At 53.0% G+C, this 20465-nt stretch overlaps 9 protein-coding genes across 9 annotated transcripts; 7 read left to right on the top strand and 2 right to left on the bottom strand.

The window, feature by feature from the left end:
* Positions 1-395: 395 nt before the first annotated feature.
* Positions 396-914, top strand: AYO21_08959 (riboflavin synthase; the record flags this gene model as incomplete). The annotated part of the gene is made up of 2 exons (XM_022658899.1): positions 396-401; positions 456-914. 2 exons carry the CDS (start codon positions 396-398, stop codon positions 912-914), a joined length of 465 nt encoding a protein of 154 aa, XP_022508838.1.
* Positions 915-2053: 1139 nt separating this feature from the next.
* On the top strand, positions 2054-2821 carry AYO21_08958 (hypothetical protein; the record flags this gene model as incomplete). Its single annotated transcript, XM_022658898.1, has 1 exon — positions 2054-2821. The coding sequence occupies one exon, from the start codon at positions 2054-2056 to the stop codon at positions 2819-2821; it is 768 nt and encodes a 255-aa protein (XP_022508837.1).
* A 177-nt stretch (positions 2822-2998) lies between these two features.
* AYO21_08957 (hypothetical protein) lies at positions 2999-4335 on the bottom strand (the record flags this gene model as incomplete). The annotated part of the gene is made up of 2 exons (XM_022658897.1): positions 2999-4136; positions 4187-4335. The coding sequence occupies 2 exons, from the start codon at positions 4333-4335 to the stop codon at positions 2999-3001; spliced, it is 1287 nt and encodes a 428-aa protein (XP_022508836.1).
* Positions 4336-6796: 2461 nt separating this feature from the next.
* On the top strand, positions 6797-7782 carry AYO21_08956 (hypothetical protein; the record flags this gene model as incomplete). Its single annotated transcript, XM_022658896.1, has 3 exons — positions 6797-7349; positions 7407-7497; positions 7557-7782. 3 exons carry the CDS (start codon positions 6797-6799, stop codon positions 7780-7782), a joined length of 870 nt encoding a protein of 289 aa, XP_022508835.1.
* An 865-nt stretch (positions 7783-8647) lies between these two features.
* On the top strand, positions 8648-10299 carry AYO21_08955 (hypothetical protein; the record flags this gene model as incomplete). The annotated part of the gene is made up of 3 exons (XM_022658895.1): positions 8648-9104; positions 9162-9467; positions 9524-10299. 3 exons carry the CDS (start codon positions 8648-8650, stop codon positions 10297-10299), a joined length of 1539 nt encoding a protein of 512 aa, XP_022508834.1.
* A 1188-nt stretch (positions 10300-11487) lies between these two features.
* AYO21_08954 (hypothetical protein) lies at positions 11488-13335 on the top strand (the record flags this gene model as incomplete). Its single annotated transcript, XM_022658894.1, has 1 exon — positions 11488-13335. One exon carries the CDS (start codon positions 11488-11490, stop codon positions 13333-13335), a length of 1848 nt encoding a protein of 615 aa, XP_022508833.1.
* Positions 13336-14760: 1425 nt separating this feature from the next.
* AYO21_08953 (hypothetical protein) lies at positions 14761-15249 on the bottom strand (the record flags this gene model as incomplete). Its single annotated transcript, XM_022658893.1, has 1 exon — positions 14761-15249. One exon carries the CDS (start codon positions 15247-15249, stop codon positions 14761-14763), a length of 489 nt encoding a protein of 162 aa, XP_022508832.1.
* Positions 15250-15711: 462 nt separating this feature from the next.
* On the top strand, positions 15712-16293 carry AYO21_08952 (hypothetical protein; the record flags this gene model as incomplete). Its single annotated transcript, XM_022658892.1, has 1 exon — positions 15712-16293. One exon carries the CDS (start codon positions 15712-15714, stop codon positions 16291-16293), a length of 582 nt encoding a protein of 193 aa, XP_022508831.1.
* Positions 16294-18562: 2269 nt separating this feature from the next.
* AYO21_08951 (hypothetical protein) lies at positions 18563-20385 on the top strand (the record flags this gene model as incomplete). The annotated part of the gene is made up of 3 exons (XM_022658891.1): positions 18563-18691; positions 18753-19129; positions 19206-20385. 3 exons carry the CDS (start codon positions 18563-18565, stop codon positions 20383-20385), a joined length of 1686 nt encoding a protein of 561 aa, XP_022508830.1.
* Positions 20386-20465: the final 80 nt, after the last annotated feature.

Raw genomic sequence — 20465 nt, 5'->3', positions numbered from 1 at the left:
GGCAGCAAAGTGACCTCACAAGAATATACAAGTGTATGTGCCTGAGAAATGACATTGACCCATACGTAGCCTCAATATCAAGAGAGAGTGACGAGGTCGTTACGTGTGACGACCCATGAATCCCTTGGCCGAGCCTTCCGAGGGGCCCGCTTCGGGGGTCGCGGCCCAGTCTGGCTCAGGGTTGGCTTTGGCATCACTAGCCTCACGCTTCCCAAATGCTTCTATCCACGTATAGAGCTACTAACCCTCTACCACTCCATCTTGTCGTGCCCAGACCGTTCCGTGAGGCTTGCCTACCTTGCAGAGAGCTGAATACAAGCAAACACAAGTGATAAGGGCAGCATGTTTTGTTCATAGGCCGGCCACTCTCAACTCTCGCTTCAGCCAGCCTCGCGATGAATGTCTGTTGGGAAGGGTGGTGGGCGTGGTACCGGGTATCTCTGGCCTTTTGGTAGCATCCTATCCCTTCTATTTGTTTCAAATGGAAACAGACCTTAACGCTCACAGATCTGCTGATTGCGTTCGGCTATGCTCTGGCTAGAACCAGAAATACCAAGACCGGATCAGCAAAAATCACCATCGTGCTAGCGACCCATCGTGAGGGCGGGACCCAAAGCGATCGGGAGGACAAAGCGTCCATCGGCGACCTGAAGAAGAAGCTTAAGGTGGTTATGAGAGGTATGGCCCACCTGAATAGTTTCACCAGGCTCGTCCCGAGCTTCTTTACGAATGCAGCGGCAGCAGCCAATGTCTTCACCCACGTCGATCCAGTGCCAGAGAACTTGGTTGACAAGGTTATTGACGAGCGCTTCATTGTCAAACGAGCAATTGGAAATGGCACGTGGTATCACAACCACTGCAAGATCGTCATTACTGTATGTTGGAAGCGACAACGCCTATCCTTCGTTCAATGAGAGCATGGGGTGTGGATAGCATATGCCGCCGAGGTGGCATCCTGGAAGAAGAAATTTTGGAACGAAATGGAAGCAAGAGCCGTCGTGCCAATCGATGAGCCGGAAAAGAAGTGAAAGTCCCAAGGATGACTTTCGAGGTTCTGGGAGAATACAGAAGGCCATGCTTAGCGCTCAAGGTCGAGGTTGATCTCATGGAGCATCTTTTCGAGTGACATGATCCCATTTTAGCTTCAATTGATGTTTCCCGTCATGAAGGATTCAATTAATGCGTGCGTGTCGTGCGAGCAACTGCAAATAGGTAAAGCGACAAGAGCGAGCGGCCAGGTAATGGTGGAGGATATGTACCAGTAGGAATATACAATTCTAGAGTCCTTATGTCAAGTGATACCGCCGTTACATCACGCCGACAATCTCATTTCCGGATTGAAAAAGTGTGACACGCTGCCAAGGGAAGTTGCTGCCCCTCGCTTCGTCAGGCTGTTTGACACTCGCGGGGACTCCGGTTAGCCAGTGATTTGGCGCAGGCAGCGACTCGTCCACTCGGCTAGGCAGCAGCAGCATGGCAAATCCGCTTGGGTGAGGCGTGTTGGTAGGGGCTCAACCGATCAGGCTCCCGTTGTGAGGCTCACGAATGGTGTCGATGTGTGCAAGAGGGTTAGGAAGTGCATGATGAGAATGTCGGACTGGATAGGCACGTAGGCAACGCAGTAAGTGTGGGTAAATTTGCTATTGCTGTGGCCTGTGTTTTCAACAAGGCGTAGTGGCGAGGATCAAGGTTTTTCCGCTCCGAGACCAGATACAAGTACAGAACCCCCCTGACAACTGAGACTCTCGCAGTACCCGAGCGTCTTGCACAGAAAAGGAAGATAAGGGTTCCCGGACCGACAACCTGAAGCAGTGTGAACCATTGTACTCGGTACAAGTAGAGAACAGGATATTCAAGTGGGCCACCCGCCTCATACCAGATCTTGATCGGTCCCTGCTGCACCTCCCCAGGCAGTTCGAGTGAGTTGCAGAGTACCAAGTACCTCTGTAGGGAGTCAATCCAACAGGGTCGAAACAGCCTCGCTATACCCTCGCCGTACCCTCGTGGACGCAAAGGCTGATCCAAGCGACCGGTCTGACCAGTTGAGACAACCATGGCCGCCCAAGTCCCAAAGCCAGCCCCAGAATTCACATTCACCACAGACCCGTTGGTATCGTCCTTCACGGTCCCGTACGAGAAATATATCGCCAACCAGGCCACACGCTCAGGGATCCCAGATTACGAATACGTCGCCGTGGGGGCTCTTGTCTTTTGTCACTTCCCCACCCCGACCGACACCGTCGGCACAGTCGACACAATAGTCGACACTCACACCGCCGCCGCCGACCACCACAGCAACGGAACCCAGTCCCTCCGCGTCCTCCTCGTCCAGCGCGCCGCGCACGACTCGGCCCCCCTGCGCTGGGAAGCTCCCGGCGGGGCATGCGACCCGGAGGATGCGAGCATTCTGCATGCTGTCGCGCGCGAGTTATGGGAAGAGGCCGGGCTGGTGGCGAGACGCATCGGGCCCCTCGTCGCGCCGGGCCACGTCTTTGTCACGCGCGGCGGGAAGAGGGTGTGTAAATTTGAGTTTTTGGTCGACGTTGTCGGCGACCGTGTCAACGACGTCGAAGACGACGACGGGCGGCGAAAGGACCGGGGAAAGGACGGAGATGGAAAAGGGGGTGGGATTGCTCCTAGAATACCACAGGTAAAGCTAGATCCGAACGAGCATGTCGACTACGTGTGGGCCACAGAGGAAGAGTGTCGCGAGGGCAGGACGATAGCGGGAAATATAGAGCTGGCGTTTACAACACGGCAGCAAAAGGCGACTTTGCTTGAAGCGTTCAAGGTCTGGCGTGAATTGGATGGGATGAATTAACTAACAACTTGCGCGTTATTGCTTTTCATATTATTACATGCCTGGCTGAGTGCTACCTGTCCAGGTTGACTATTGCTTTGCCTGGTTGACTGTTGAATCCCCCACGAATACTCCAATGCACCACTTCCTCCGTCCTAACCACCAAGATCGTATTTATGTCGTCGCTTTGTTCGTATATCATGCTGAAGTAGGCACAGGTCTGCGATCCAAGCTCGTCCGGCCACTGTGGTGTGCCCCATGGGGCACTGCCGGCGGAGGGTCCCTGACAGATGAAGTGCCAGTGCCGTAGCCGTTCGTGGTTCCATTTGTGGGATAAAGCCCAGCGTCACGCTCCACATCTCTTTCATTCTTGTGAAGGTATCGATCCTGCTGCACTGCACTCGTGTCAAACCCTGCCGCCTGTCCTCTGAGACCATGGGCAGCATCAAAGGGTGCACCTCCATAGTGCTCTCCGTATCCCCATCCAGCTTGTCTAGTGAAGACTGCAGTTTCAAATCCTCCTGCACCAGCAGCACCTGCACCGTAGGAGAAGGGCGTATGACGAGTCAAGGGGATGTGGTTGAATCGGAAGTCCCAGACCGAGGCATAGACCATGCGATAGCTCGAGATGGCAAAGATGGAGCCAATGACCGCGCCGGCCAAGACATCATACCAGTTGTGAAATTCGTCAATAGTCAGTGCACCACCAATCAGGCAGGCTCCGAGCAGGGGTGCATAAGTCACAATGAGTTTCCAGAATGCCGGGTGGTGGTTGCTGAAGACCTTGAGTTTGGCGTTGAGGTAAAAGTAGAGATAGACGAAGCCGCCAAACGCGGCGGTAGTGTGGCCAGATGGCATGGATTCGAGTGAGTCGTCAATCTGGTCGACATCTCCCCTGCAGATGTTTCTCTGGAACATGATATTCTCGAAACCTCGGCCAGGGTGCGCCGCCATCAGCGCCGGGTCTGGGTCACAGACGGCCAAGAAATGAGGTCGCAATCCGCCAATCAGCCATTTGATAAACACTTGAAATACCGCCGCTCCGATCAGGGAGTACAAAAGACCAATAACGGCATTGTTAACATCCCAGAAAGAGCGAATGCGAATCTGCATGCACAGGATGATGAAGATTGGGATCAAGGAGGCAAGAAGGGCCGCGAGCCAGATTGGGACGATTTCATGACGCAGAGGATAGGCGAACTCGGGATAGACAATTTCTCCATCGGCAAAGGTCACTGGGAATGAGCGGCTAGGAGCAGGTTTGGCTTCATAGACTCCGAGACCAACGGCACCCATGGCAGCCATGGTCAAGATATCCACCCATGTGAATTTCAGCCTGCCTCTGTCAGATCTTCCGCGACATAGTACGGAGGAGAGAGGATTTACCATTGCCCGAAGCTTGGTCTGCGGTTGAAGTCGCCAGAGTCAATGTCAAAGACGGGCCGGTGGTTTCGTTTTTCATGACGAAGAGCGTGGCCATTCTTGGTATGGCCATTTGAAGCTGGATTGTTGGTTCGTCGGGAAAAGAAGCCCATCTTGAGCGTTGAAGGTATCACGTATGAGGGGAAGGGGTGATGATTGACTAAGAGGACCACAGAGCAGAAGGGTAAGGCTGAAGAACAGAGTTGAGGGGAAAGATAGAGAGGGGAAACGATACCGCTCCTGACGACGAGCAACTGCAGACGTTCAATACCGAACCTGCTCGATCTGAGTGAGGAGGAGGAAGTATTGAGGAGAAGTGAGGTGAAAATGAAGTATTTCAACTCGCCTCCTACTCGAATGACGCAGTGAAAATTGTGTGGGCATGTTAGTGGATGTCATTTCCATACCCAAGTGAGATGCCTTTGCCTTGTTTTTGGACAGTGAGGCACGCGAGATGCCGTCGCTTGCACGAAAACGGATGACGGTGAGCACACGGAGTGGAAGTCTGCCATGCAGATCGCAAGTGGGCAAACCAGACAAGCGCAAACTGGGAAATCTTGTGTCGCGCTAATCGATGCTAAGTGGCTTGGCTGACGTTAAGTGTGGCTTGAAATCGCCATGACGCCAGGGATCAACTGTGATGTCTCCTGTGGATCGAGATACCCATCAGTAATGGTAACGGTGGGTGGGCGCAAAAAGAGTGAGAAGAGAGGGGTATTCCTCGTCCTCATGGTCTGGACTGATACACAGTGATAGACAAGCAACTCCAAGCTATAGTCAAGCTTTAGTCTCAAGGCCACCTGGTGTGGCGTGTGTGGCGTCAGCGGTCAGCCACCACACCCCAGAAGTGCAAGAAGCGGAAGAGAGGCGAACTCTATTGATATGATGAGTCGAGACGTCAAGAGTACATCAAGAGTAGTACGAGTGGAAATACCATCCATTTCCTTCCTGTCAACGACGCAGCGATCCTGCGGCAACGAGCTCAAGCGCGGGGTATAGACACGCATCTCCCTGCCCTCAACAAATGCGCGAGCACCAGTCACCACTTCTCCACGGTAACACATTTTTCAGCAGTGACGGGTTCAAGCATAAATGGACCAATCCAGCCATTCCATTCCCTTCTTTTTTGGGGTTGGGAAAACCTTCATTGCTACAAGCCGAACTTGAGCTGTTTCCGTTCCTGTGAGTCGTGTTGTAATGCCGTCTCTCGGCAGGTATGCTGCCTTTAGAGCTCCGTGAGATGCCAATCCCCTTCTTTTAAATCTTCTGCTTTGGGCGCCTTCTAGTCGAGCGTGTCGATCCAATTCATGCCTTCGAAAACTTCCATCATTTTGTAGCAGAGTCCGACATCGTCACCTGGATAACCTCCAAATACTTTGATCTGCTCAGCCTCAATCTTGGCAGCTTCACGTCTTTGGACTTTGTCACGGCTTTGCCAAGCAACATATCGATTGTACCAATGTCTTGAGGCAACGCTAGGATTTGCAAAGCGTGGTTCTCGGAGTACGAAGGATTGATCGAGGTCTGTGCCTATAGAAGGGGTATAGAGGGAGGGAGAATCTGATCGTGTCGGGAACTCGTCTGGCATCTCAAAGATGGGGTTTAGAGAGGTATGGTTGCGATTGCGAGGGCGAACCCGCCTGCGATTGTGTTTGTGTGCCATTGGAAACTTTGCTGGAAATGAAGATTGGATGAGCGATAGAATAGCTGTCGGGAGATCAAGTGAGTGCCAGCGGGACAGGATTTAACGGTAAAACAATCAAAATATGGGAAGGTGGTATGAAGCACGAGAGCGAGGTATATATGCCCGATCCATGCGCCTTGTGGATGGCAACATAATTGGTACAACTAAGTTAGCGTGAGTCACATGAGAGATACCTAGATCTGACTCCAAGGAGAACCCAACACAGGTAGTCAGAATGAGGGTAACATGACGACTTGTTGGGTATGCCTGCGTGTCGTCCCTGTCCAAACAGGCACAACTGCCCTTGTGGTGTGAGAGTCATAAATGGAGTGGCGTGTACCAACCGGATGAGAAGGCCGGTTGGGCACCATGAGTCATGACACCAGTGGTGTAGTGGCATGAAATTTCCAGCGACCTGCATCGCGTGACTCGTGGTGACTGCTGAGTGGTGGAGAAAGAAATACTTGAAGACTTGAGTAAGAGTCTAGACCTCAGGAGAAGATGTGGTTCTTGTACAAGTATCTTCGTAAAGAACCGGAAACCCAGGGGCTGCCGTCGGCTGACGAAGGACGGAATAATGAGGGAAAAGGTCTTGGGTCTTTTTTCCACGAGTCTTGGAACAACGGCTCTTGGCATGGTGGCATTTGGTACGGCGGGCCATTTAGATGCAGGCGCAGTCTGGGCTCTAACGCCAAGAAACTGGGGAAGCAATGGAACAACCGAGGTGTCCGATCGACCCCCAACATGGCATTTTGCCGCGGCGATAATCAACCACTCACCACTCCATATCTGCCTCTTATTTAGGATCTGACTTCTGCCCTCTTTGAACAAACCCTACGCCCAGGAGAATCTAAGACCTGTGAGAAACGATAGAAAGACCAGAAGCAGCCATGACTTCTTCAGCAGACCTCCGAATTTCCTCGCTTTTCGATGTCAGCAACCATGTGGTATTGGTCACTGGAGGAGCAACCGGACTGGGTGAGATGGCAGCTCAAGGATTCGTCCAGAACGGTGCACGGGTCTTCATCGCCAGCCGGAAAGAGTCCGAGTTGAAGAAGACCTCGGATCGACTGAACGCCTTGGGCCCTGGCAAGTGCGAGTATATCGTGGCCGACTTGAAGGACAAGGCTGGCTGCGATGGGCTTGTCAAAGAAGTAAAGAAGCGAACGGACCGCCTGACAGTGTTGGTCAACAACACGGGTGCTTCGTGGGGAGCTCCGTATGACGACTTCCCCGAGAGTGGATGGGATAAGTTAATGTCCCTGAACGTCAAGTCCATCTTTTACACAACCGTCGGACTGCACGATCTGCTGCTCAAGGGAACCAATGCCGACATGCCCTCGCGTGTCCTCAACGTCGCCTCCATGGCCGGGATCCAGACGACCGACGTCACAACAACGGGAGACGGGGGGCTGTCTGCCCCGGGCCACGGCACCTTTAGCTGTATGGTGGTCCCTACGAGTGCACATTGGTAAAGCGATGCTAACATTTTCGATTCAGATGGGCCATCAAAAGCCGCGTGCATCCATCTCAGCAAGCTGCAAGCATCCAAATTGGCCCCATTGAACATCATGGTCAACTGTATCTGCCCGTAAGTTATAAGTTCCCGCAAGTTGATATCAAACACGCTTGTTTGCTAAACCATCGTAGGGGCGTCTTCCCCTCCCGAATGACAAACTTTGGCATGGAAAAGTACCTGGACACACTGCTCGAAAGACAACCCACCGGACGAGTTGGCAAGCCATCTGACTTTGCAGGCCTGGTTCTATTCCTCAGCAGCAAAGCCTCGGCCCATATGACCGGCAATGTGCTTGAGATTGATGGCGGCAGCACACTCACTGGCTGGAGAGCAAAGAAAAGGGACAACAAGATCTAGATTGATGGATTGGATGAAAAGGGAGTGGCAGCTTGTCAGCCTCGTCGGATTGCCGTGTTACCACTACTGTGCTTGGCCAACCGAATGTGCAACCAGACCTGAAGCGAGGGACTCTTAAAATATACACTGTAGGAGATCAATCACTATTCATTCGACACAAGAAAAACGATTTCCACATTAGAAAGAGCCTATAATGCTTGTAATAAAAGCTGTGGGTTGTCGTGGAGCCACTGGAGTCAGTGACGTCTGAGGCCTTTTAACTGTAGCAATGCTGCTTGGCATCCCTAGAGCCCCTGGATTACCCGGAGCTGTGGACCAATTGTTGGTGAGCGGGGGTGCTCGAGGCGTAGGTTGCCCCCCCAAAGACACCCAAGAGTGACGGCTGGGACGGAAGCAACGAAGCCAAAAGCTCTTTTGGTCCTGTTGCCGGCAGCGTTTCAGCACCAGAAGTTCCTTGTGTCTCGACCCTTCCACCTCCATCTCTTTCTCCATTACTCGTCTCTCTTCATCCCCCAAACACCTCCTAAAACATTGGGGACCAACAAGTCGGCGACTCCTCCCCCCAAAACCAAAACCAAGATGGTGGTCTTGTCCTTCTTGTCCTTCTGGAGGCATTGCACTTGATTGCATTCTTTTTCACCTATTGATTTCACGGCAAATCCCAGACTTGATCACAGCCACACTACCAAACCCAGCCCGGCGTCTCTCTGCGATCGATTAGCGTAACCGCCTCCCCGCCTGCGCCATTTCACCCTGGCTTCTCACCCTGCTGCAACCGCTCATCACCCTCTCGCCACCTCTTGACGTCTTCGTCCTTCCTTCACCTCCTCTCTTCTTACCCACCGTTGAGCTCATTCTTTGAGCGATGCGTTCTGGCGAGAAATCGCTACAATATGACCGACTCGCGATGACCTTTCAAACCTCCCTTCATTCGTCCACCGCGCCATTCTCCTCCGATCCGACCTCTGTCCCCTCCTCCTCTCCCTTCGTCGAACAGGATGGCTGGCGAGGACAACCCCCTCTCGCATTCAGGCCCCATCCCGATGGCTCACCTACCTCGATTGTCATAAATATCAATGATGGCGGCGCAACTGGCCGAGGCATCCTTATCGGGTTATTATCTGCGTTTGGTTCCGCGGGCGTTGTGGTACTTGTTCTTTCGATTTTCTTTTTCTTCAGATATACCTCTCGCGGTCGCATTCTGTTGGATCGGATAGGCCGGCCTGGCGAATTTGACGATGAGCAAGCGTTTGCGCAGGAAGAGGCCGAGGCCTTGGAGACGATGGATGAATTGCAGAGGGCCGAGTATTTGAGGGCAAAAGGTATGTACTCAGTTACTCTCAAATTCGTCATAGCGCCATATTCTAACAGCGAAACAGCATTTATACAAGCGAATCCTCCAGAATCCGTACAAACCGATATATCATTGTCACAATTCCTGGCGATTCAGGAGAAAGGTGTCTCTGCGTGGGAGTTCGAGCCAGAACTGGAAATCGCCAACTGCTTCGTCGAAGCAAGGACCGAAATCGAGTTCTTCGATTCAGAGTGCAGTGTACAGAGCAATCTGCCTGTACCAAAGCAAAATGAAGTATATTACTGGGAGGCTAAGATCTACGATAAGCCTGAGAATAGCCTGATCAGCATCGGTATGACCACGAAACCGTACCCTCTGTTCAGATTGCCTGGTAAGTTACCTTCCTTGTTCGTGGTACTTTTGCAAACTACTGTACTGACAGACAAGGTTTCCATAAAACGTCGGTGGCATATCTTTCTACGGGACATCGACGCTACAACCAACCGTTTTCCGCAAGCACGTATGGTCCGCCCTATGTACAAGGAGATGTGATTGGGGTAGGATATCGACCTCGAACCGGGAGCATATTTTTCACACGCAATGGGAAAAAGCTAGACGAAATCGCGCACAACCTAAAGACCCAGAACTTCTTCCCGACTGTGGGCGCAAATGGACCCTGCCATGTTCATGTGAATTTTGGTCAGATGGGTTTTGTCTTCATCGAGGCAAATGTCAAAAAATGGGGATTGGCACCGATGACAGGAAGCCTTGCACCACCTCCACCTTATGGGAGCGAGCAAGGTAGCATCCTGCTCGAGACCGGGAGAGAGGGAACGCGGCAGTCACCATATGAGCCCGGACATTCAAGAACACGCAGTGGTCTGGCGAGGCTTGGTCTTCCAGCTGGAAACCCTGGGCCTGTTCGTTCAGCCACAGATATATCACTGGCCCAACTGGCGCATGTATCGACTCATGACGTTCCCAGCCAGGGCAACGCGCTTCTGGACATCGCAGATATACAGAATCAGCCTGTGGAGAATACTCCTGCTGGACAGCAGATTATACCACCCCCCGAGTATAGCAGCCCTCCAGGGAGCCGGAGGTCAAGTGGTGACGGCGACGAAGACGAAAGACAAGAGCTGTTGCGTGATCGCACTGGAGGACCGCCCATCCCCACCTACGATGTTGCTGTAGGCGAAGCGGCAGGACCCAGCCATACATGACGAGATACCCCTGACCATGAAATAAATATTCTTTATGACTATGAGTGTAAATACATACGGCATGGATTGTTTTGTTCTGGTTAGCAAGCAGCGAGGCTCAGTTTTCAGAAGAGTGTTCATTATGTAGGGCTGAGTTATCTGTCGCACGATTTGCTTATGGGGAATGCATACAAGGTACTCGGTACCTCGTACACCTCAACCTGTAGGTTCCTGTGCGCTGTACAAGGTGCCCGTAGGTGTGGATCCTCCTGCATGGTTACCCCCCGGCGTGGCCAGAACAATTCTAAGAACTGGCGGGAGTTGCATGCTCGATTATGAAAGAAATTCGTCATGCACGAGCTTCCGGAGAAACGATGCTGGCCACTCACTAGCCAACTGACAGGATATGCCTTCTTATTAGGGATCCCCGACCGTTGAGGCCGCCTGCACGCGTTCGGTTTGCATTCAAACCTCGTATTCAGTTCCGTCGTAAGAAACCCCCCTGGGGCCATGACCAATTACTCTTTTTTAGGGAGGTAGCTGAGGAATACAATGTCCCCTGCCTCCTGGTAATCACCACTTCTCATCCTCTACCGTCCCCGAGCATAAATTACAAGAATGACGCAGCCGCTGGCGTCTCTCCTCACAAAATGCGGGATGTAAGAAGTTGACAAACTGAACTATTGGCATGAACATGCTTTTTCCACTCTTATTTGACTTTAGCATATTGTTTGTTGCTGGAATGTGACATTCGTCTATCCTTATCATTGTCACGTCGATCCTGTGCTTTGATAGCCAGTCTGAATCTGGAACATACCTCGCTAGACAATGCCTGCGTCGAAGGTTACTGCTGCACACATTCCAACGCTCGTAACCTCCTACATCTGCTACGTGCAATGAGACCCCTCTTGAGTAATTGACGAGTCGACATTCGCGGAGAACGACAACTCGCTTCCCTCCAGCATTTGAACCCCGTTTGGTCCAACTGATCTTCATCCTCACTCCACCTGTTCTCCCGCCGTTTCGGCCTCAGTCTGAAGCAGCTACCCGAGCCCCCTCCCGAAACTTGGATCAACCCGGACCAGACCGAGATCTAAGGGATTTGCGGACAGAGAACAAAGACATTGTGAGGCAAGCCACCGCAGCACAAAGAGCGGGACGCGGGAAACAATCAAACAAAGACCTGTGCAGGGAAGACAAAAGCCCTCGATGCGTGGGAAGCATGCCTCACACGATGCAGGCCCAGAGCCGCGCGAACTGGGCAATAAAGAAGAGGCGTCTTTTCAGGTGATAGTGTTGGGGTCTACCGGTGGCCCTCGCGAGGACAATATCACAGGAATGTTGGTGAGGGCGCCTCAGTCGGAATGGCGCAAGAGTTCCATGATCGCGGTTGATGCTGGGGCGCACTTGTCCAGCATGATCCGCATCCTTCAGAGAGAAATGCCGTTGATGTCTGAGAAAGTACCGCCAAAGGGATACTCGCAACTGTTGGAAAAGGGACCTTTTGCAGGCCTTCGCTTTCCAAACATCAGTGCGAAAGCCAATGCACTCTACATCTTCCGCGAAATCCTCCATGGTTTTCTCATCACGCATCCACATCTGGATCATCTCTCGGGCATGGCCATCAACACTCCGGCGCTCGAATATGGCAGAGAGGCGAAAGCAATTGTGGCTTTGCCCTCCACAATTGAAGCCATCAAGAATCACATTTTCAACGACTGGCTCTGGCCAAACTTGTCGGACGAAGGCAATGGAGTTGGCTTTGTGACCTACAGACGGCTAATCGAAGGCGGAAATCCCAGACTAGGACTGGGTGAGTCTCGAGGCTATGTCAATGTCTGCGATGGGTTGGCAACCAAATGCTGGAGCGTGAGCCACGGCAAATGCCAGAGGAGGTCACACAGTGCGTCCTTCCAGCATGGCGACTCTTTCGGGTATGCGTCCGACTACAACTTTCCCTCTAGGAGACTATCGCGGATATCGGACGATCATGGCTATTTTGCTGCCGTCGCTCAGCAACAATCACAGAATGCTGGTGCCTATCCTCCAGGGCCAGTTCAGACGTCGACTGGTCCAGTAACGCCGGGCGGGCCTCTTGCCTCGAACATTCTGGACAACTGCCATCTCTTTGAGCCAGTCTCGAGTTCTGCATTCTTCATTCGCAACGACGCGACGGGCAACGAGCTGCTCATCTTTGGCGATGTCGAACCCGATTCGGTGAGTCTGTCGCCTCGCAACCACATCATCTGGGATGACGCGGCTGGTAAAGTGGCCAGTGGGATGCTTAAAGGCATCTTCATCGAGTGTTCGTATGACGACAGCGTACGCAACGAGGATCTTTACGGGCACCTCTGCCCAAGACACCTGGTTGCCGAGCTCACCTTTCTGGGCAACTGTGTTATGAGTCGGCGTAAACAAAAGACATCCTATGACGCTGTTGTCGCGGACACAACCCCAGATAGCCCGAATCCCACCCGACCTGCCGAAGCCTCATCGGTACCGGATCTGATGATACGACAGCCGCCGACACCATCAGAGCTGAAGCGCAAACGAAAGCGGGCGGTGAATGGAGATCTCGCCGTTACGCCGGAGGTCACACGCGCCAACTTCGACGGCTTGCCTTCACCACAACCTATACCCAGCGGGTACGTAGGACATCGATCTGTGTCGTCGACGCGCCAAAAGCGCTCACACGAGCCGCGAGAAGGCGACCATGCAGCGATCTCGTCTACTCCAGGACGTGGGCGTAGCGTCACCTTCCAGGCGGACTCTGCCACTACGCCTGTCCAACCTCTAGGTGATCTTGCACTCACATCAGCAACAATACCGACAACCCAGACTCACCAACATTCGTCTTCCCTCTCAAACATCCAGCGAGAAAGACTCCCTGAACCTCTAAAAGGCGTGACAGTACATATTATTCATGTCAAGGATACGCTGATGGATGGTCCTGCCCCAGGAGATGTGATTCTAGGACAGCTACGAGCTCTGGGTGAGGAGGCAGGGTTAGGATGTGATTTTAATGTGACGAATTGTGGGGACAGTATCTGGGTTTAGCCAGGATGAAATTGCCCTGGCGAATGCAATCAAGAACTATCATGAGATTGCAGCACTGGCTTGGAGTAAAGTCTTTGGGAATTCGATGGCGGCAACGATCATGGCGCTTGGACTGACTGTGGAGGTGACATCTGGTGGTGAGGCCTTGTTCGAGTACCAATTCCCGAGCGTTAGCAATTCCTGTATGGATCAACAATTGATATTTGGCTTTTGTTCTCGAGCACAAGGCTGAATAATGACTTGACAAGGCTGAACCCATTGATTGAATCAATGTGCGTCCTGGTAGATCAACCCCTTCACTCCTGATCGATCCTTGGCGCATCAATCAGGCTCTGATTCAACAGAGATTCGCTCTTCTCATCTTCACTGCTTCTCTATACCTTCCTCCCTGAGAAGAGACCTCTACTAAGATCAACAATCGCCAAGAGGACGACCTCACCGTCGGGTACTTAAACCCCTTCGTCTTCTCAACTTTTTGAAACTTGTTCTTTCTTTTTTTTTCTTTTCCTCGAGTTGCCCAAGGTAAGCGTAGGCAAACACTGAGGCGCCTCCAGTCCAGCAGGGAGTGTGTGTACCATTGCCCCCTCTCCTCTTCTTCTTCTTCTCTTGCCCCCTTTTGTTCTCTTGGGCTCTATCCCCTGCCTTCTGTTTTCCTTTTGTTATCCCCTATGTTGTTCTTCTCTTGGGCTCTGGTACACACGAGTTCCTGGCCGGGTGGCCTGGGTTGGAGGCGGGTTGGATGGTGTGTCTTGGTTTTCCAAGGCCGGGTCCTCAGTTCAATGTTCAACATTTTTCCCTTCTCCCTTGCGTGTGTTCTTACTTACTGAATCAAAACCTTGTGCTCTAGGTTGTTCTTCCTTCATGGTTCTCTTTTCATCATCGCTTGAGCTTTACGCTCGACTTTGGAGAAGAGCAGATGTCCATCCATCCATCTCATCCATCAGTGTTGTGTTGTAGTAGTAAGGTACAGGCAGTGCGAGAGACTGTTGTTTCTCTTGTAGTGACTGACAGTAAAGCCGTGTTGACGATTGTCATGTTATGTCGTCGCCGCCCCTGAAAGTCCCTTTGCGCCCCCGAAGACCCATTCGCGCTGCTTGTTCAAACCCCCTCCCCTTTGAATAGAGGCCTTAGCCTCCCGTCAATCGCTGAAGCGCCAAATTTGCGAGGCCCAATCTTTCAAGCGATCGAGCCTCTAATATGCAGCAATTCCGTCGACATAATTAGAGCACCTCACCATAACTGTACCGGCAAAATCAATACGCACAGGAGCCAGGGACACATTTGTGGGACTGAGGTGACATTCCAATCAACAGAGTTCTTCTCCATTACAACAATCAAGAATCTGTCTCAACGTGGCCACCAGCTGACACCTTTTGCGTACACAGACACATATCGAGTGTTGGAACAGATCAACACCACACGCAGTCATCCAACCAAGCACCAAAGACCACCTACGACCCAGAAAACCGACCTCGTCGCGTGCAACCGTGCAGCATTCCTCTCCAAATCCCCGCCTTTACCCTCCTCAGCAACCCACAGATTCACCCACGCATCCACGATCGGCGTCAACGCGTTTACGGTGATGACGAGGCCGAGACTTCTCTGCACGGCTGCCCGGGCCACGGGCGATGTCCGACACTGTTGGCCAAATTGCCAGTACGCTGTAAGAGCCAGGATCGATAACCCCAATGTAAGATTGCGGATGCCGTGGGGGTAGATGTACATCATACGCCTCGAGCTGTCGAGCTTTGACGAACTCGAAGACGCAGCCAGTGCTCGGACCATGTATCCCCCAAACGCTGCCGCCGCGGATTTGGGAGATGTGAAGCTCCAGAGGCCGACGATGAACGCCCCTGAGCCTATCAGAGTGGTCAGGACTGAGAGGGCCGAACGTGGCAGTCGAAGAACAGACATCGCTGTCTGAGCTACGACTCACTCGTTAGAGTGATACCAGCTCTGCAAATTCAACATTCGGGTGCAGGCCAGTCAATGGCTTTACGGAACAGATAGCCCTGATGTCTACAATTTCCACTGTGGGCCTCACAAAGGGAACCCCACGGTTGATTATCGGACGGATACCTACTGTGGTCTGTAAAGCCAGGCACACGAAATTATGGCGCCATCGACCCTTTCTGTGTATGGACAACGTCCCGCTCTCATTCTCCAAATCTCAGGTGATGCACCAGCCTCGGTTTCCAAAACGTTGCTGGCAGTTAGTCTCTTTCTTACCTGGCAGAGTTCTCTGATCCATCCAAAATCTGGTCAAGAAAAAGCTTGGAAAGGCTTCTACACTGCAAGGAGATCCTCTCACAATTGACAGTTCCATCCCCGACAGAGAGTCTTTGAAGGAAACCAGCAGCGCAAAAGATCGTGGACATGTCCGAACAACATTCCCACTCTCACACGCACGATCACTCGCATGGTCACGACCATTCGCACTCGCACACTGGCCCGGTTCACCTGTTTCACGCAAACTCCGCAAGCGATCTACCTCCGGATGGATGGAAAGAGAGCGGCGTCCGGGTCATCCCCGGCGACCACCTCGACGCCAACACGGCGCAGACACCGGGAATGAGTCGCGCCGCGGCCATCACGACCGCGAGGACGGGGGCGCAGAAACTGTGGGCCGGCACCGTCAAGATCCACCCCAACGCCAAAACCGGCGCCCACCACCACGGCCATTTGGAAAGTGTCATCTACATAGTCAAGGGCAAGGCGCGAATGCGCTGGGGCGACAGGCTAGAGTACACGGCCGAGGCCGGCCCGGGGGATTTCATCTACGTGCCACCCTACGTGCCGCACCAGGAGATCAATGCCAAGGAGGATGAGGAGCTCGAGTGCGTCTTGATGAGGAGTGACGGTGAGGCCATCGCGGTGAACCTCCCTGATGTCGTCCCGGTGGAGAACCCAGAGGGAGTGAAATGGATCGATCCTACGCACCCGACTGGCGGAGTGTGATGGGATGGGCCTTGATATTAGCAGTCTCAGTCGACACGAGCATATCATAACGGACATATATACAAAATGACAAACACCAATTTCCGAACAATTATGTATGTGATGTGTGCTGGTGAGCGGAGATGGCTTCACACGAGCGTCGAATTATCCCTGTTTCTGAATTTTGCTTCGCTGTGTTATGCTCCATACCGTGACCACGAGGCAGCGCAGTCTCTGACGCCAGAAGAACCGTGCTGCTGCAGATATCAAGGTGACAACGAGTCGGATTATAGGGCAACAATATGCTGTATGTGGACTATGATGTGTCTGAAGAGGGAACGCAGGTGACATGATCGGTGTCTGCTAGCTGAACTGCGCTCTTTCGTGGACGTGGGCATGGTTGAGGTTGTCTCTCTCTTTTCGGCACTAACTGGCTTACCTACCCTCTCTGCTTGCATACACTCTGACTAAGGTTGAAACCTCTTACGTCCTGCGATTGTGTGCATTACTGTCCTGCTATTGCAAGTTTCAAAACCTGCTTGAACTCTGCTGATGAAAATATCTCCGGACGTCGGGGTCATGCCTCGTCCTTCGACTAGCTACCGCGCAACATTGCAGCTCCGGAGAAAGTCATGTCAGCACCACAGCGTTGTGAATGACGATGCTGAGAGGTGAGTCTCGCAGAAGTCTTAATGCCCTTATAACACGTCATTTATACCGTCGACACCCTGAAGCCAACCGCCAAGCCGGTTGGCTATCCTTCCACGTGGCAGTTTTACAGTAATAACCAGTCTCGCACCCTTCTACGGTCGTCCAGCAGCGACCCGTTATCCTCATATGAAACCCTCGTGGCGGCGACGGGCTGTTGATAGTGGCAGATAGCCGAGCCCGACGCTACAGGCTCAAGAGTACCTGGACAGAAGAAGAATTCGCCGAACCGAGGTATACGCAAGATCGAAGCAGGGTGATATAGCTACACTCCGAGAAAGCGAGCGGTAGGCGATTGGGTGCAACAACGACGATGGGCTTTGTCTGGAAGAGGAAGCTACAGATCATCCTTTCACTTCTTTCGATATAGTGGCCCACCACCTTTCCCCGCAGCGTACGAGTATAGGCGGAGATCCATCGGCACCCGAACAGCAGTTAACGAGACCGGTATTCCTGTCGGGACAGTCAAAGATTTGGGGAGATCGGACCCAGACCACAATGTAAAGACAGCGCCACCAATCAGCCATCATCTGTCTCTGGCCACATATTCTACGGCAGCTTTCCGAGTCCCGTGATGGAAGCAATATGAGAGACATCTGCACCTCGTGGTGCGCCGTCCGAGTCAGTGGGACTAGTTGACCGTCTAGGTACGACGTGAAGCAAGGGCACACGGCTTGGGAAGTTTCGCGGGACCAGCGGGGTCTATATAAAGCCCCAGAAAATGCGCGCCTTGGCCCACCAAGCTTTCTGCAATGCTGCTCCGATGTGGGTCTAGATACGATCTACTCCTGACATCCAAGGTAGAGGACCGAGCTCTCGGTCGTATTCGCCTCGAATCCATTGTGCTATTCAGTGAGCCTGGTCAGAATATACCCAAATTTCGACTTCAGCAGAGTTTCTCTTTCACCATCACCTCCCAAATGGAAGTCTGCCGACACCATCCTCCAACCCTTCCCTCTCCACCTTCTCCGGGGCCCCATCTATGCGAGACTAGAATGGTCCCAGGATTCCGGACAGAATCCATCAATCAAGCACTTGGAAACGCTCGTCTTCCCAGCTGCCTTCTGCACTCTAGTGCTCCGGAGGACCTCCATGCTCAACATCTTGCGATTCGCATGGTCCTGCAAAGACGCATCTCAACTACACTCCACCAACGCGGGGTATATCTCGGACACGCACTCGATTACGTATAGACTTGGAAGTCCGAATGGAGAATCGCCTGCGCCGCACTATCCGCTGCGAGATCACAAACTGACAGTGTTGTATCAACAGTTGATTTCACCGAAGCTGTGGTCCAACTGCCGACAGCATTATCCACCCGCAAGATGGCACACAGATGACCAGTGTCAAACCCTGCAAAGTGACCCCGCCCAGAAAAGATCAGTCACACCTCGGTATAGGTGACTTTGGATGTGGGTTGTGACGATGTTTCTGTGTCCACTCGACCAGAGAATGGTGGCTATATTAAACATCTCTGGGTGCCGCCCTCTGCAGAGTGAGAACGCCTCGATTTGCTCGCGATACCGAGCCATTCCCAGACTTTTGGAGGAAGTTCCCATTTTTGCCACGCTTGGTAGCAGCCATGAAGCCTTCAGCTGTGACACTGACATTGCTTTGGTCCAGCTGCTGGAGCCTTTTGGCCGTGGTTGCCGCTCAGAGCCTGCCTCAAGTCGATTTGGGCTACCAGATACAGCAAGCATCTTCCTTCAATGTATGACATATTCCACCTTCTAGACCGGAATAAGTTGCTGAGCTGAACATGTCAATTACAGACCACTGGTCAAATATACAACTTCAGCAACATCCGTTACGCCCAGCCACCACTGGGCAAGCTTCGCTTCGCTGCGCCTGTTCCCCCAACAGGTCGCAACACGACTGTCCAAGACGGCAGTGATGGCGCTATCTGCCCTCAAGCGAACCCAACTTGGCTCGCCATTGCTGATTTATTCACCACTGCATTCGCGGAAGGGTTGCCATTCAACTACACCGCCGCCGCCGCTCAAGTCCAAGCCAACCCGCCAAAACCTTCTCCTCCTGACCCGAGGGTGAAGGAGGACTGCTTGTTTCTGGATGTATTCGTTCCAAAGGCTGTATTTGAAAAGGCTCAAAACCAATCTTCCGGCTACCAGGGAGCTCCGGTTCTTGTGTGGTGAGTCTTGTCCCTGGTATTGAAGCGGCTCTGAATTTGATATTGATATTGATCTTTCTAAATTGACCCTTGCCAGGATATATGGTGGTGGTTATACAGCAGGATCGAAAGCTGGATCGGGCAATCCAGCTGGTCTCATTCACACCAGTCAGGCCAGCGGTTCGGATGGCATCGTTTTTGTTGAGATTAACTACAGACTGGGGGCGTTTGGCTGGCTGTCCGGACCAACCGTTGAAGCTGCCGAGGGCGGCGTGTCTAATGCAGGTCTGTACGACCAACGTCTGGCGCTCGAGTGGATTCAAACCAACATTCGATTGTTTGGGGGGGATCCAAACCGGGTGACCGTCATGGGTGAGTCTGCCGGTGGTGGATCGGTGATTCACCAGATGACCGCCTATGGGGGATTGAAATCGGTACCCTTCCAGCAGGCCATCCCTCAGTCTGGTGCCTGGCTACCAGTGTCAAGCAACTTCAAAAAGGAGAACACAACGCAGGCCTTCTTAGCCCTGCTCAACGTGACTTCGATTGAGGATGCCCGCAATCTCCCATCGTCGGTCGTGATGGCGGCCAATGCCCAGCAGGTCGGGATGTCCCCCTACGGCGGATTCACCTACGGGCCCGTTGTCGATGGGGACTTTGTGCCGGACCAGCCTGGCCGACTCCTCGCACGGGGCCAGTTCGCCAACACGGTCAAGGTCGTAGCGGGCCACAACACCAACGAGGGACCTCTGTTCAGCGACCCGCGGATCCAGACCAACGCCGACCAGGCCACCTGGTTCAAGATCAATCTGCCCGGCATCTCGGACGCGGCGGTCGATTTCCTGCTCGGCACGCTATACCCCGCGACGTACGACGGGTCGATGCCGTACCGCACGCCGACGGAGCGCAACACGCTGATCGTGCAGGAAGGCTACTTTAGCTGCAACGTCAACTACCTGGGCAAGGCGCTCGGCGCCAACATCTCCGAGTACCAGTTCGCGGTCCCGCCGGCCCTGCACGGCCAGGACGTGCCGTACACGTTCTTCAACGGCGTCGTCAACGGCAGCGGCGTCGTGCCCCAAGTCGCGCAGGCCCTGCAGCGGTACATCGTCGACTTTGTCCAGACGGGCAGCGCCAACGGGTCCGGCGTCCCCGTCTTCCCGCTCTACGGACCCGGCGCCGTCGAAACCGTCCTCAACGTCACGGGGATCACACAAATGACCGATCCGGACGCAAACCCCCGCTGCGCGTGGTGGCAGCAAGCTTTGTACTATTGAAGCCTGAATCCAAAGGTTTAGAGGTAGAATTGGTTTTTTTTTTTTTAAAAAAAAAGTAGATCTAAACTTTTCGCCCCTCA

This window comes from Fonsecaea monophora (genome assembly GCF_001642475.1).
Source record: "Fonsecaea monophora strain CBS 269.37 chromosome Unknown Scaff82, whole genome shotgun sequence".
Taxonomy (NCBI): domain Eukaryota; kingdom Fungi; phylum Ascomycota; class Eurotiomycetes; order Chaetothyriales; family Herpotrichiellaceae; genus Fonsecaea; species Fonsecaea monophora.
The sequence above is the reverse complement of the archived record's forward strand: the minus strand, read 5'-3'. Positions and strand labels throughout refer to the sequence as shown.